At 33.9% G+C, this 14,238-nt stretch overlaps 1 protein-coding gene and 1 long non-coding RNA gene across 2 annotated transcripts in view; one reads left to right on the top strand and one right to left on the bottom strand.

The window, feature by feature from the left end:
* Positions 1-10,463, top strand: part of LOC137632834 (uncharacterized) — a 25,997-nt gene extending 15,534 nt beyond the window's left edge. Inside the window, exon 2 of the mRNA XM_068364933.1 lies at positions 9,872-10,463. Coding sequence (XP_068221034.1) covers positions 9,878-10,282 — 405 coding nt within the window. The 5' untranslated portion in view covers positions 9,872-9,877 and the 3' untranslated portion in view covers positions 10,283-10,463. The remainder of the gene's footprint in view (positions 1-9,871) is intronic.
* A 4-nt stretch (positions 10,464-10,467) lies between these two features.
* The window catches only part of LOC137632835 (uncharacterized), a 32,301-nt gene continuing 28,530 nt past the window's right edge, over positions 10,468-14,238 (bottom strand). Inside the window, exon 3 of the long non-coding RNA XR_011042129.1 lies at positions 10,468-10,908. This is a non-coding gene — a long non-coding RNA (uncharacterized lncRNA). The remainder of the gene's footprint in view (positions 10,909-14,238) is intronic.

Consider the following 14,238-nt stretch of genomic DNA (forward strand, 5'->3'; position numbering starts at 1 on the left):
CTGCGTCTTTGGTAGGCGTTCCTCTACACGACTCAGGAACCATCTGGCTAATGGGCAGGTTTACCTCCAGAGATTCCAAGCTCCGGTATTTCCTGAAGCGGACTGAGGTCTTTTTTGGGGGAGGTTATTGATCAGGGGGAGGTTCTTCTTCGCTGATTGACACATGACGAGAGGTACTCTTATGAAGTAGGATCTCTTACAAGTTGTCGTCTATAGTTTTAGGAGATGCTAGTCGTGGATTTGAATGGCGGGATATTTTATGGTTCCTTTCGGGATGTGGGAGGCGCTACGACATTCCTGTACTGGGCACATATCTAGTTCAGGAAGTTCTGCACAAGTGAGGCAAGATTATCCCTTTTAGAAAGCAGCTGTCCATTAGATTTTTTGAGTAACGTGTGTTGTGCTAGCTTTTTGGTTTTGGACTTTGGTTTGATAAAATTGTGCCAAATATCTTCTGTATACTGTATAATCTTAACATCTCTCCTTACGACGTCGTTGCTCGAATACCTAATGAATCCGGGTGATACTCACGATTTCCGCAAGGCTGGGTCATTTAATGTTTTTGAAAGGCTGGGTCATTTAATGTTTTTGAAAGACTGGATCATTTAATGTTTTTGAAAGGCTGGGTCATTTAATGTTTTTGAAAGGCTGGGTCATTTAATGTTTTTGAAAGGCTGGGTCATTTAATGTTTTTGAAAGGCTGGGTCATTTAATGTTTTTGAAAGGCTGGGTCATTTAATGTTTTTGAAAGGCTGGGTCATTTAATGTTTTTGAAAGGCTGGGTCATTTAATGTTTTTGAAAGGCTGGGTCATTTAATGTTTTTGAAAGGCTGGGTCATTTAATGTTTTTGAAAGGCTGGGTCATTTAATGTTTTTGAAAGGCTGGGTCATTTAATGTTTTTGAAAGGCTGGGTCATTTAATGTTTTTGAAAGGCTGGGTCATTTAATGTTTATTTTGAAAGGCTGGGTCATTTAATGTTTTTGAAAGGCTGGGTCATTTAATGTTTATTTTGAAAGGCAGGGTAATTTAATGTTTATTTTGAAAGGCAGGGTTATTTAATGTTTATTTTGAAAGGCAGTGTCATTTAATGTTTATTTTGAAAGGCAGGGTCATTTAATGTTTATTTTGAAAAGCAGTCTAATTTAATGTTTATTTTGAAAGGCAGGGTTATTTAATGTTTATTTTGAAAGGCAGGGTCATTTAATGTTTATTTTGAAAGGCAGGGTCATATAATGTTTATTTTGAAAGGCAGGGTCATATAATGTTTATTTTGAAAGGCAGGGTTATTTAATGTTTATTTTGAAAGGCAGGGTCATTTAATGTTTATTTTGAAAAGCAGGGTCATTTAATGTTTATTTTGAAAAGCAGGGTCATTTAATGTTTATTTTGAAAGGCAGGTTCATTTAATGTTTATTTTGAAAGGCTTGGTTATATAATGTTAATTTTGAAAGGCAGAGTTATTTAGTGTTGATTTTGAAAGACAGTGTCATTTAAAGTATATATTGAAAGCCAGTGTCATTCAAAGTTCATTTTGAAAGGCAGAGTTATTTAATGCTGAGTTTGAAGGCAGGGTCATTTAATGTTGATTTTGAAAGGCAGGTTCATTTAATGTTAATTTTGAGGGCAGGGTCATTTAATGTTGATTTTGAAATTCAGGGTCATATAATGTTGATTTTCAAATTCAGGGTCATATAATGTTGATTTTCAAATTCAGGGTCATTTAATGTTATGAAAGGAAGAGTCATTTAATGTTGATTTTGAAAGGCATGGTTATTTAATGTTGATTTTGAAAGGCAGGGTTATGTAATGTTGATTTTGAAAGGCAGTGTCATTTAATGTTGATTTTGAAAGGCAGGGTTATTTAATGCTGATTTTGAGGGCAGGGTCATTTAATGCTGATTTTGAAAGGCATGCTCATTTAATGTTGATTTTGAGGGCAGGGTCATTTAATGTTGATTTTGAAATTCAGGGTCATATAATGTTGATTTTTAAATTCAGGGTCATTTAATGTTGCGAAGCAAAGAGTCATTTAATGTTGATTTTGAAAGGCATGGTTATTTAATGTTGATTTTGAAATTCAGGGTCATATGTTGATTTTTAAATTCAGGGTCATTTAATGTTATGAAAGGAAGAGTCATTTAATGTTGATTTTGAAAGGCATGGTTATTTAATGTTGATTTTGAAAGGCAGTGTTATTTAATGTTGATTTTGAAAGGCAGTGTCATTTAATGTTGATTTTGAAAGGCAGGGTTATTTAATGCTGATTTTGAGGGCAGGTTCATTTAATGTTGATTTTGAAAGGCAGGTTCATTTAATGTTGATTTTGAGGGCAGGGTCATTTAATGTTGATTTTGAAATTCAGGGTCATATAATGTTGGTTTTTAAATTCAGGGTCATTTAACGTTGTGAAGGGAAGAGTCATTTAATGTTGATTTTGAAAGGCATGGTTATTTAATGTTGATTTTGAAAGGCAGGGTTATGTAATGTTGATTTTGAAAGGCAGTGACATTTAAAGTTCATTTTGAAAGGCAAGGTTATTTAATGCTGATTTTGAGGGCAGGGTCATTTAATGTTGATTTTGAAAGGCAGGGTCATTTAATGTTGATTTTGAAAGGCAGGGTAATTTAATGTTGATTTTGAAAGGCAGGGTAATTTAATGTTGATTTGGAAAGGCAGGGTCATTTAATGTTGATTTGGAAAGGCAGGGTCATTTAATGTTGATTTCGAGGGCAGGGTCATTTAATGTTGATTTTGAGGGCAGGGTCATATAATGTGGATTTTGAAAGGCAGGGTCATTTAATGTTGTGAAAGGAAGTCATTTAATGTTGATTTTGAAATGCATGGTTATTTAATGTTAATTTTGAAAGGCGTGGTTATATAATGTTGATTTTGAAGGCAGGGTTATTTAATGTTGATTTTGAAAGGCGTGGTTATTTAATGTTGATTTTGAAAGGCAGGGTTATTTAATGTTGATTTTGAAAGGCATGGTTATTTAATGTTGATTTTGATGGCAGGGTTATTTAATGTTATTGAAAGGCAGGGTTACTTAATGTTGATTTAGAAAGACATGGTCATTTAATGTTGATTTGGAAAGGCAGGGTCATTTAATGTTGATTTGGAAAGGCAGGGTCATTTAATGTTGATTTGGAGAGGCAGGGTCATTTAATGTTGATTTGGAGAGGCAGGGTCATTTAATGTTGATTTGGAAAGGCAGAGTCATTTAATGTTGATTTTGAAAGGTGTGGTTATTTAATGTTGATTTTGAAAGGCAGGGTCATTTAATGTTGATTTCGAGGGCAGGGTCATTTAATGTTGATTTTGAGGGCAGGGTCATATAATGTGGATTTTGAAAGGCAGGGTCATTTAATGTTGTGAAAGGAAGTCATTTAATGTTGATTTTGAAAGGCATGGTTATTTAATGTTAATTTTGAAAGGCAGAGTTATTTAGTGTTGATTTTGAAAGACAGTGTCATTTAAAGTATATATTGAAAGCCAGTGTCATTTAAAGTTCATTTTGAAAGGCAGAGTTATTTAATGCTGAGTTTGAAGGCAGGGTCATTTAATGTTGATTTGGAAAGGCAGGTTCATTTAATGTTAATTTTGAGGGCAGGGTCATTTAATGTTGATTTTGAAATTCAGGGTCATATAATGTTGATTTTGAAATTCAGGGTCATTTAATGTTATGAAAGGAAGAGTCATTTAATGTTATGAAAGGAAGAGTCATTTAATGTTGATTTTGAAAGGCAGTGTTATTTAATGTTGATTTTGAAAGGCAGTGTCATTTAATGTTGATTTTGAAAGGCAGGGTTATTTAATGCTGATTTTGAGGGCAGGGTCATTTAATGTTGATTTTGAAAGGCAGGATCATTTAATGTTGATTTTGAGGGCAGGGTCATTTAATGTTGATTTTGAAATTCAGGGTCATATAATGTTGATTTTTAAATTCAGGGTCATTTAATGTTGCGATGCAAAGAGTCATTTAATGTTGATTTTGAAAGGCATGGTTATTTAATGTTTATTTTTAAATTCAGGGTCATGTGTTGATTTTTAAATTCAGGGTCATTTAATGTTATGAAAGGAAGAGTCATTTAATGTTGATTTTGAAAGGCATGGTTATTTAATGTTGATTTTGAAAGGCATGGTTATTTAATGTTGATTTTGAAAGGCAGGGTTATTTAATGTTGATTTTGAAAGGCAGTGTCATTTAATGTTGATTTTGAAAGGCAGTGTTATTTAATGCTGATTTTGAGGGCAGGTTCATTTAATGTTGATTTTGAAAGACAGGTTCATTTAATGTTGATTTTGAGGGCAGGGTCATTTAATGTTGATTTTGAAATTCAGGGTCATATAATGTTGGTTTTGAAATTCAGGGTCATATAATGTTGGTTTTTAAATTCAGGGTCATTTAATGTTGTGAAGGGAAGAGTCATTTAATGTTGATTTTGAAAGGCATGGTTATTTAATGTTGATTTTGAAAGGCAGGGTTATGTAATGTTGATTTTGAAAGGCAGTGACATTTAAAGTTCATTTTCAAAGGCAAGGTTATTTAATGCTGATTTTGAGGGCAGGGTCATTTAATGTTGATTTTGAAAGGCAGGGTCATTTAATGTTGATTTTGAAAGGCAGGGTCATTTAATGTTGATTTGGAAAGGCAGGGTCATTTAATGTTGATTTGGAAAGGCAGGGTCATTTAATGTTGATTTGGAAAGGCACGGTCATTTAATGTTGTGAAAGGAAGTCATTTAATGTTGATTTTGAAATGCATGGTTATTTAATGTTAATTTTGAAAGGCGTGGTTATATAATGTTGATTTTGAAGGCAGGGTTATTTAATGTTGATTTTGAAAGGCGTGGTTATTTAATGTTGATTTTGAAACGCAGGGTTATTCAATGTTGATTTTGAAAGGCATGGTTATTTAATGTTGATTTTGATGGCAGGGTTATTTAATGTTGATTTGGAAAGGCAGGGTCATTTAATGTTGATTTCGAGGGCAGGGTCATTTAATGTTGATTTTGAGGGCAGGGTCATTTAATGTTGATTTCGAGGGCAGGGTCATTTCATGTTGATTTTGAGGGCAGGGTCATATAATGTGGATTTTGAAAGGCAGGGTCATTTAATGTTGTGAAAGGAAGTCATTTAATGTTGATTTTGAAATGCATGGTTATTTAATGTTAATTTTGAAAGGCGTGGTTATTTTATGCTGATTTTGAGGGCAGGGTCATTTAATGTTGATTATGAAAGGCAGGGTCATTTAATGTTGATTTTGAAAGGCAGGGTCATTTAATGTTGATTTGGAAAGGCAGGGTCATTTAATGTTGATTTGGAAAGGCAGGGTCATTTAATGTTGATTTCGAGGGCAGGGTCATTTAATGTTGATTTTGAAATGCATGGTTATTTAATGTTAATTTTGAAAGGCAGAGTTATTTAGTGTTGATTTTGAAAGACAGTGTCATTTAAAGTATATATTGAAAGCCAGTGTCATTTAAAGTTCATTTTGAAAGGCAGAGTTATTTAATGCTGAGTTTGAAGGCAGGGTCATTTAATGTTGATTTGGAAAGGCAGGTTCATTTAATGTTAATTTTGAGGGCAGGGTCATTTAATGTTGATTTTGAAATTCAGGGTCATATAATGTTGATTTTGAAATTCAGGGTCATTTAATGTTATGAAAGGAAGAGTCATTTAATGTTATGAAAGGAAGAGTCATTTAATGTTGATTTTGAAAGGCAGTATTATTTAATGTTGATTTTGAAAGGCAGTGTCATTTAATGTTGATTTTGAAAGGCAGGGTTATTTAATGCTGATTTTGAGGGCAGGGTCATTTAATGTTGATTTTGAAAGGCAGGATCATTTAATGTTGATTTTGAGGGCAGGGTCATTTAATGTTGATTTTGAAATTCAGGGTCATATAATGTTGATTTTTAAATTCAGGGTCATTTAATGTTGCGATGCAAAGAGTCATTTAATGTTGATTTTGAAAGGCATGGTTATTTAATGTTGATTTTTAAATTCAGGGTCATGTGTTGATTTTTAAATTCAGGGTCATTTAATGTTATGAAAGGAAGAGTCATTTAATGTTGATTTTGAAAGGCATGGTTATTTAATGTTGATTTTGAAAGGCAGGGTTATTTAATGTTGATTTTGAAAGGCAGTGTCATTTAATGTTGATTTTGAAAGGCAGTGTTATTTAATGCTGATTTTGAGGGCAGGTTCATTTAATGTTGATTTTGAAAGACAGGTTCATTTAATGTTGATTTTGAGGGCAGGGTCATTTAATGTTGATTTTGAAATTCAGGGTCATATAATGTTGGTTTTGAAATTCAGGGTCATATAATGTTGGTTTTTAAATTCAGGGTCATTTAATGTTGTGAAGGGAAGAGTCATTTAATGTTGATTTTGAAAGGCATGGTTATTTAATGTTGATTTTGAAAGGCAGGGTTATGTAATGTTGATTTTGAAAGGCAGTGACATTTAAAGTTCATTTTGAAAGGCAAGGTTATTTAATGCTGATTTTGAGGGCAGGGTCATTTAATGTTGATTTTGAAAGGCAGGGTCATTTAATGTTGATTTTGAAAGGCAGGGTCATTTAATGTTGATTTGGAAAGGCAGGGTCATTTAATGTTGATTTGGAAAGGCAGGGTCATTTAATGTTGATTTGGAAAGGCACGGTCATTTAATGTTGTGAAAGGAAGTCATTTAATGTTGATTTTGAAATGCATGGTTATTTAATGTTAATTTTGAAAGGCGTGGTTATATAATGTTGATTTTGAAGGCAGGGTTATTTAATGTTGATTTTGAAAGGCGTGGTTATTTAATGTTGATTTTGAAACGCAGGGTTATTCAATGTTGATTTTGAAAGGCATGGTTATTTAATGTTGATTTTGATGGCAGGGTTATTTAATGTTGATTTGGAAAGGCAGGGTCATTTAATGTTGATTTCGAGGGCAGGGTCATTTAATGTTGATTTCGAGGGCAGGGTCATTTAATGTTGATTTCGAGGGCAGGGTCATTTCATGTTGATTTTGAGGGCAGGGTCATATAATGTGGATTTTGAAAGGCAGGGTCATTTAATGTTGTGAAAGGAAGTCATTTAATGTTGATTTTGAAATGCATGGTTATTTAATGTTAATTTTGAAAGGCGTGGTTATTTTATGCTGATTTTGAGGGCAGGGTCATTTAATGTTGATTATGAAAGGCAGGGTCATTTAATGTTGATTTTGAAAGGCAGGGTCATTTAATGTTGATTTGGAAAGGCAGGGTCATTTAATGTTGATTTGGAAAGGCAGGGTCATTTAATGTTGATTTCGAGGGCAGGGTCATTTAATGTTGATTTTGAGGGCAGGGTCATATAATGTGGATTTTGAAAGGCAGGGTCATTTAATGTTGTGAAAGGAAGTCATTTAATGTTGATTTTGAAATGCATGGTTATTTAATGTTAATTTTGAAAGGCGTGGTTATATAATGTTGATTTTGAAGGCAGGGTTATTTAATGTTGATTTTGAAAGGCGTGGTTATTTAATGTTGATTTTGAAAGGCAGGGTTATTTAATGTTGATTTTGAAAGGCATGGTTATTTAATGTTGATTTGGATGCCAGGGTTATTTAATGTTATTGAAAGGCAGGGTTACTTAATGTTGATTTAGAAAGACATGGTCATTTAATGTTGATTTGGAAAGGCAGGGTCATTTAATGTTGATTTGGAAAGGCAGGGTCATTTAATGTTGATTTGGAAAGGCAGGGTCATTCAATGTTGATTTGGAAAGGCAGGGTCATTTAATGTTGATTTGGAAAGGCAGAGTCATTTAATGTTGATTTTGAAAGGTGTGGTCATTTAATGTGGATTTGGAAAGGCAGGGTTATTTAATGTGGATTTTGAAAGGCACGGTCATTTAATGTTTATTTTGACAGGCAGGGTCATTTAATGTTGATTTTGAAGGCATGGTCATTTAATGTTGATTTTAAGGGCAGGGTCATTAGCTATTATTTGTTATAGGGATAGAAACATACAATCTTTTCAAAGTGCTTAACTCTAGATTAAATAATATTAGCAAACTTTTTGAATGTCTTTGTCTAGGTTTAGGAAACCTGTTTTTTAGTAGAGGGTGTTTTTGTAATAAGTCTACAAAAACATTTTGGGTGGACGGAGGGACATTGATTTTTGTATTGCCTAATTAGCTCATCCACGTATCTTACAGACTCTAATTCCCCTGTGAAGTTCAATTTATATTATGTGAATGATTGACATATTAGTATAGTTATGGAAAACTTTGAAAACCATCGATTTGATAGCATGTGTTAGTTATCATACTAATACAATATTAAAGTCTATCATATTTAGATTTGTGCTTTAGTTTGAATTATTTATTCAATTTGTAATAGTTTGCCAGACGTTTGACCCACCATTGAATGTCTAAATGTTTTCATGAATTATGGAAGTTTAATTGAAGCATTTAAGGAAGAAACAATATTAGGTCTCCCCGTAGGAGGGTCTGCTTGCAGTAAGCCTCTAGCAATGTAAATAGGCATTATCAATGTTTCTTTACTCTGTTCCCCCAGCCTCCAAAAGCCCTCCTATTTTTTAGCCTGCTATGATAATTTACACTTTCCTTCTATGTTCGTTATTTAACTCGAGGTTTACTTGTTGAGGAATGGTCTCGTGGGCCCAGCGCCGAGAAATATTCCCAAATCCAGTGTCGTGGATCTGATAGTTAGTGGACACATTCAGGGTGGTGAAATATGTCAACGATTTTAGTTATTGGTGTGCGGTGTATATCACAATGCCAGGAAGTCTCTCTCTCTCTCTCTCTCTCTCTCTCTCTCTCTCTCTCTCTCTCCCAAATCTGGTTTTGCATCCCTCTTCAATCCACACATTCTTCCATCCCTGTCTTTTTGTATTTTTAGGACTTAACCACTGTTTCTCTGCAATTCAGTTGTATCTTTTCACTTGTTCATATCTCTATTTTGTGGACTTCGTTACATCTCCGCCTCTCATGTCATCTTGAATCATGGGGAACGTTTTATCTGCAGAACCATATTTTTATTGTTTCTATATGTTTTATAGCTTTAATACTTTATTAACGTTTTTGGTTTTGATGTAAATTTGTCCATTTCATATGTAATTTTTCATTGACTTGACACGTACAAATTGATTTGTTCCCGATTTGGTTTTCGAACCAAGATTTGTCCCTCTTAGGAAAGACTACTGAAATAATTAAATGAAATATCGCGCTCTTAAAATTATTTTAGTCATCTTACTTGATAACGTTTTAGAAAGTTTAAAACGTTAGTTTTCAACTTTGTAAAACTGTCTAATAGAACTAACATAATTTACATATATACATTTTTAATAAGTGTTTGAGATTTATGTATGTAATTATTTATGTACTGTTAATAGGGATGAAAATTTTATTGTTCCTGGTTTGCTTTTCGAACAGATTTTTATCCCTATTAAGAGTACAGAAATAATTACATCAAAGAAATGTCACGCACTTATTAAAAATGTATATACTGTATGTAAATTATGTTAGTTGTATTAGGAGTTTTAGAAAGTTGAAAACTAACCTTTTAAACTTTCTAAAACGTTACGTTATCAAGTAAGATGACTAACATAATTTTAAGTGTGATTTTTCATTTAATTATTTTAGTAGTTTTTCTTAACAGGGACAAATCTTGGTTCGAAAACCAAATCAGGAACAAATAGTGTAAATATCTCAGAATTATAGCTCTATAGGGAATTGACATTCCCAAAATTGATGGAAACAAATTGTCTAAAAGAATTATTGACACATTTGCTTTACTTTTGCCCCTTTATTTTAGACATGCAGTAAAGCAAGTATAAATTAGTTAGACTAATTGATAAATCTTTATTTTACAGGTAATAATGCTGAGTGCAGTGCCCATTTCAAACATATCAGCAGCAGACGGCAGAGACAACATGTCGGCAGCAGACGGCAGAGACAACATGTCGGCAGCAGACGGCAGAGACAACATATATCAGCAGCAGACGGCAGAGACAACATATATCAGCAGCAGACGGCAGAGACAACATATATCAGCAGCAGGCTGCAGAGACAACATATATCAGCAGCAGGCTGCAGAGACAACATATATCAGCAGCAGCAGTCTGCAGAGACAACATATATCAGCAGCAGCAGTCTGCAGAGACAACATATATCAGCAGCAGCAGTCTGCAGAGACAACATATATCAGCAGCAGCAGTCTGCAGAGACAACATATATCAGCAGCAGTAGCAGTCTGCAGAGACAACATATATCAGCAGCAGTAGCAGTCTGCAGAGACAACATATATCAGCAGCAGATGACGACGATGACATCAACCACTAAGAAGAAACATATCAGCAGCAGACTGCAGAGACGACATCAACCACTAAGAAGAAACATAAAATTAAGTGGCTGGTAATCCAGAGCCGTTTGGGCCCCTTCACTGGACAGACAGAAATAAAAAATTAAGTTTATTTTAATTTTTTTTTTTTTTTTTTTTTTTGCTTTTTGTTGGCTTTTTTCCCATAGCAATTTCATTTGTGACAAGTGAATGACACTTCATATAATTGTTATATTTTTGTATTATTAAATTGGAGATAATAAATGAAAGAAAAGTAAAAACTTTAATTCTATTTAGACCAAAGAAAGTTTGGTGCAGAGTTTGACCAGTTGTAGATGATTCATATATGGGTGGAATGACAGAATAGGTTTAAGGTAAGGAAAATGCCAAGAGTTGCCAGAAATAATATTTATTTCGAATTTTTAAAGATAGGTCTCATTGGACCTTTTACTGGTACCAGGGAATGCCGAGCAACCAGGATCTGCTTCCATAATTTCCTGGAAGAGGCTCTTCCTTAACCGTCCGGACCTACGTACCATTGTAGTCCTACTTCCCGTTTTCTACAACAGCCTGGAATTAGAGAGAGTGGGTCAACCAAATACAGTAAAATTGGAGGCCAATATTAGTGACATGAATGCTGATGGCCTTTCTAAAATATGCTGCTGTGGATACAAAGCACAATTAGGAATGGTTTAGATAATTTTGCAAAAAAGAATATGAGGTGGAGAATTGGGAAAAAAGCGTGACCGACTTCCAAAATAAACATTGCTAAGTAAGAAAGGAGGTATGATGGTCTATCATGGGTCAGACTGGAGTCCTGCAAGGGGTTTTTTACAGTTTCTTAAACAATTAAGACTACCTTATTAAAAAGGACGAAGCAAATCAAGAGTTTAAAAACTAAAACAAACCTCGTGAAGCCTGTATGGCAAGCTAAAACTGACAGTGGCTATCTTGATACTGTAGTGAAGTTGTGTATGAGATATGAAGGGAAAACAAGTCCATAATCAAAGTGTACTAAATTTTCCATACTATACTTTTTATTAAGATGAAACTATGGAATATGAAGAGGGGCTTAGTGTTGTACTCTGTGGCAGTCAGTGAATAAATAGTTATGGACAACATCGAGCAACTATTCGAATCAGAATCAGTGACAGAATCACCACAGACAGTAAATAAAAAACCTTTGTATTCATAAGTGTGAGGAGTGCATGGATCATTAAGAAAATTATTGAGTGTGTGTGTCTCATGAAATAAAGCAGAGAAGTTTTTTTTACCTTTGTATTCATAAGTGTGAGGAGTGCATGGATCATTAAGAAAATTATTGAGTGTGTGTGTCTCATGAAATAAAGCAGAGAAGTTTTTTTTATTGAGTGTGTGTGTCTCATGAAATAAAGCAGAGAAGTTTTTTTTATTGAGTGTGTGTGTCTCATGAAATAAAGCAGAGATTTTTTTTTTTTTTTTTAGGATCCTATATTGAATCTAGTAGCAATACACCTACAGGGAGGAATGGATGAGTTGGAAGGGGAATAAAATGTAATAGGGAGAGTAGAAAACAAGGAATATTCACGAAACATAATTGAACCAAATTTACGTCCTTGGAGGGAATATTTAGATCAGAGAACCTATAAAACCAAGGGTCTGGAAGAGATGAAAAAATACCCTGATAGACAAGTTTTAACAAAGCATATACCAACAATTGATACCGTTACTGAAGCGGATTATTGGTGCAAGTACATGACTTGAGGATTGAATAATAAACTCTAGGAACATCTTTAAAAAGGACAAGAAATTTAAGAAATGTTATGATAAATGAAGGAACAGGTGAAGAGGTCAGTGTAATAAATACTGTTTCATAGAATGTAGGTTCATTCTAGTCATCCTAATGGAATCATAAGACCATTCATCCATAAAGCAAAGACAAAGATCAGATCAATTATCATCTAAATTCTAAAGGGAGTAAGAAAGTTAGATGGTACACCAAGATTAGCCTACTAATGCCACATGGACTGGAACAGAGATTGGGAAGAAGATGGTACTTTATCAGACTGTGGAATGGCAAGGGAAGAGGATGAAGATACAATAACAGCAGTACACAAAATGTGCATTGTCAATAGTTTGAAGTGCAAGGACTGGAGTGGAATATTAAATATAGATGGACAGGACAATAGTGAATAGTAAGGGTGACTTGCCAAAGAAACTGTATCATAATCACAAACAGTTTTAAATTAAAACTGAATATGCATGATTAATGGAAGGGAAGGTTATACAAAATGCTAGGGGAAAATGTATAGGATTATTACAAAAAGTGAAAATTAAATGTTGAAATGCTAACACAAGAAAAACAAAGTAACAAAATTGATGAAACAAAAAAGTACCACAATGAAGACCACAATTTGGAAGAAAAGAGTGGATAAGTACTATGGGGGAAGTAAAAGAAATTGTCAGAAAGTAAGAACCTCAAAGGGGACAGTAGTAGCGGGTCAACATTAAAAATATAGAGGTGCTTTTGTGCAGCTTTTTGAAACTAGGAAAACGATGTGTAGCCATAACAAAACAAGATGTATGTTACTGAGAATCAAAAACGTTGACTAATAAAATAAAAATGAGCAACTCAAGCATTTCAACGGAATTGTATGTCTGCAAAGTATATGAAAATATTTCAAGCTACTAAATTGAATCGACATCAGGGAAAGAGAGCTAAATGGGGTTATTCAGAACGAAATAGAATGAGTAATGAGTTGCTTGAAAACAACATAGTAAACAATAGAAAAGAGAAAAACTATATAAACGTAGTTGAAGACTTCATTGGGCAAAACAAGAGGAAAAAGAATATACAAGGGAAGGCCAAGAAAGACCACTCTTTGGACCTGTACTTTGCTCAATAGCCGCAGGCAGAGTGAACACAATGAACTCTCAAAAAGCCATATATTCAAAAGAGAACTTGAAATAAAACGACTATTATATACGTGGACGACATTATATGCCCTAATAACAGAAGGGAGAAAGCTTAAGTTACCATAGTCCAGTGTAAGAGGAAAAAAAAAATAGGAAAAGTTAACGATCATAAATCATAGTAAACAGTATTAGTTATAAGAAATAAACGAATTATCAATGTAGAAATACCCGAGGGAATAGTACAATCAGAAAGATCACAATAAGCAGGATATGAAATACATGCTGAGATAAAATGGAGTTCACAGCACATGAAGTAATGAAAAATGGCACAGATAAAGCGGACATAGTCCACTCAAATCAACTGATATTTCCCTTTAACCCACCACTAATTGCAACAGAGAACATGAAATAAAGCAGACATAGTCCAGTCAAATTAACTGATATTTCCCTTCAACCCACCACTAATTGCATCAGAAAACATGAAATAAAGCAGACATAGTCCGGTCAAATTAACTGATATTTCCCTTCAACCCACCACTAATTGCATCAGAAAACATGAAATAAAGCAGACATAGTCCGGTCAAATTAACTGATATTTCCCTTCAACCCACCACTAATTGCATCAGAAAACATGAAATAAAGCAGACATAGTCCGGTCAAATTAACTGATATTTCCCTTTAACCCACCACTAATTGCATCAGAAAACATGAAATAAAGCAGACATAGTCCAGTCAAATTAACTGATATTTCCCTTCAACCCACCACTAATTGCATCAGAAAACATGAAATAAAGCAGACATAGTCCAGTCAAATTAACTGATATTTCCCTTCAACCCACCACTAATTGCAACAAAAAACATGAAATAAAGCAAGACATAGTCCAGTCAAATTAATTGATATTCCCCCTCAACCCACCACTAATTGCAACAGAATACATGAAATAAAGCAGACATAGTATAGTCAAATTAACTGATATTTCCCTTTAATCCACCACTAATTGCAAC

This window comes from Palaemon carinicauda, chromosome 42, assembly GCF_036898095.1.
Source record: "Palaemon carinicauda isolate YSFRI2023 chromosome 42, ASM3689809v2, whole genome shotgun sequence".
Taxonomy (NCBI): Eukaryota; Metazoa; Arthropoda; class Malacostraca; order Decapoda; family Palaemonidae; genus Palaemon; species Palaemon carinicauda.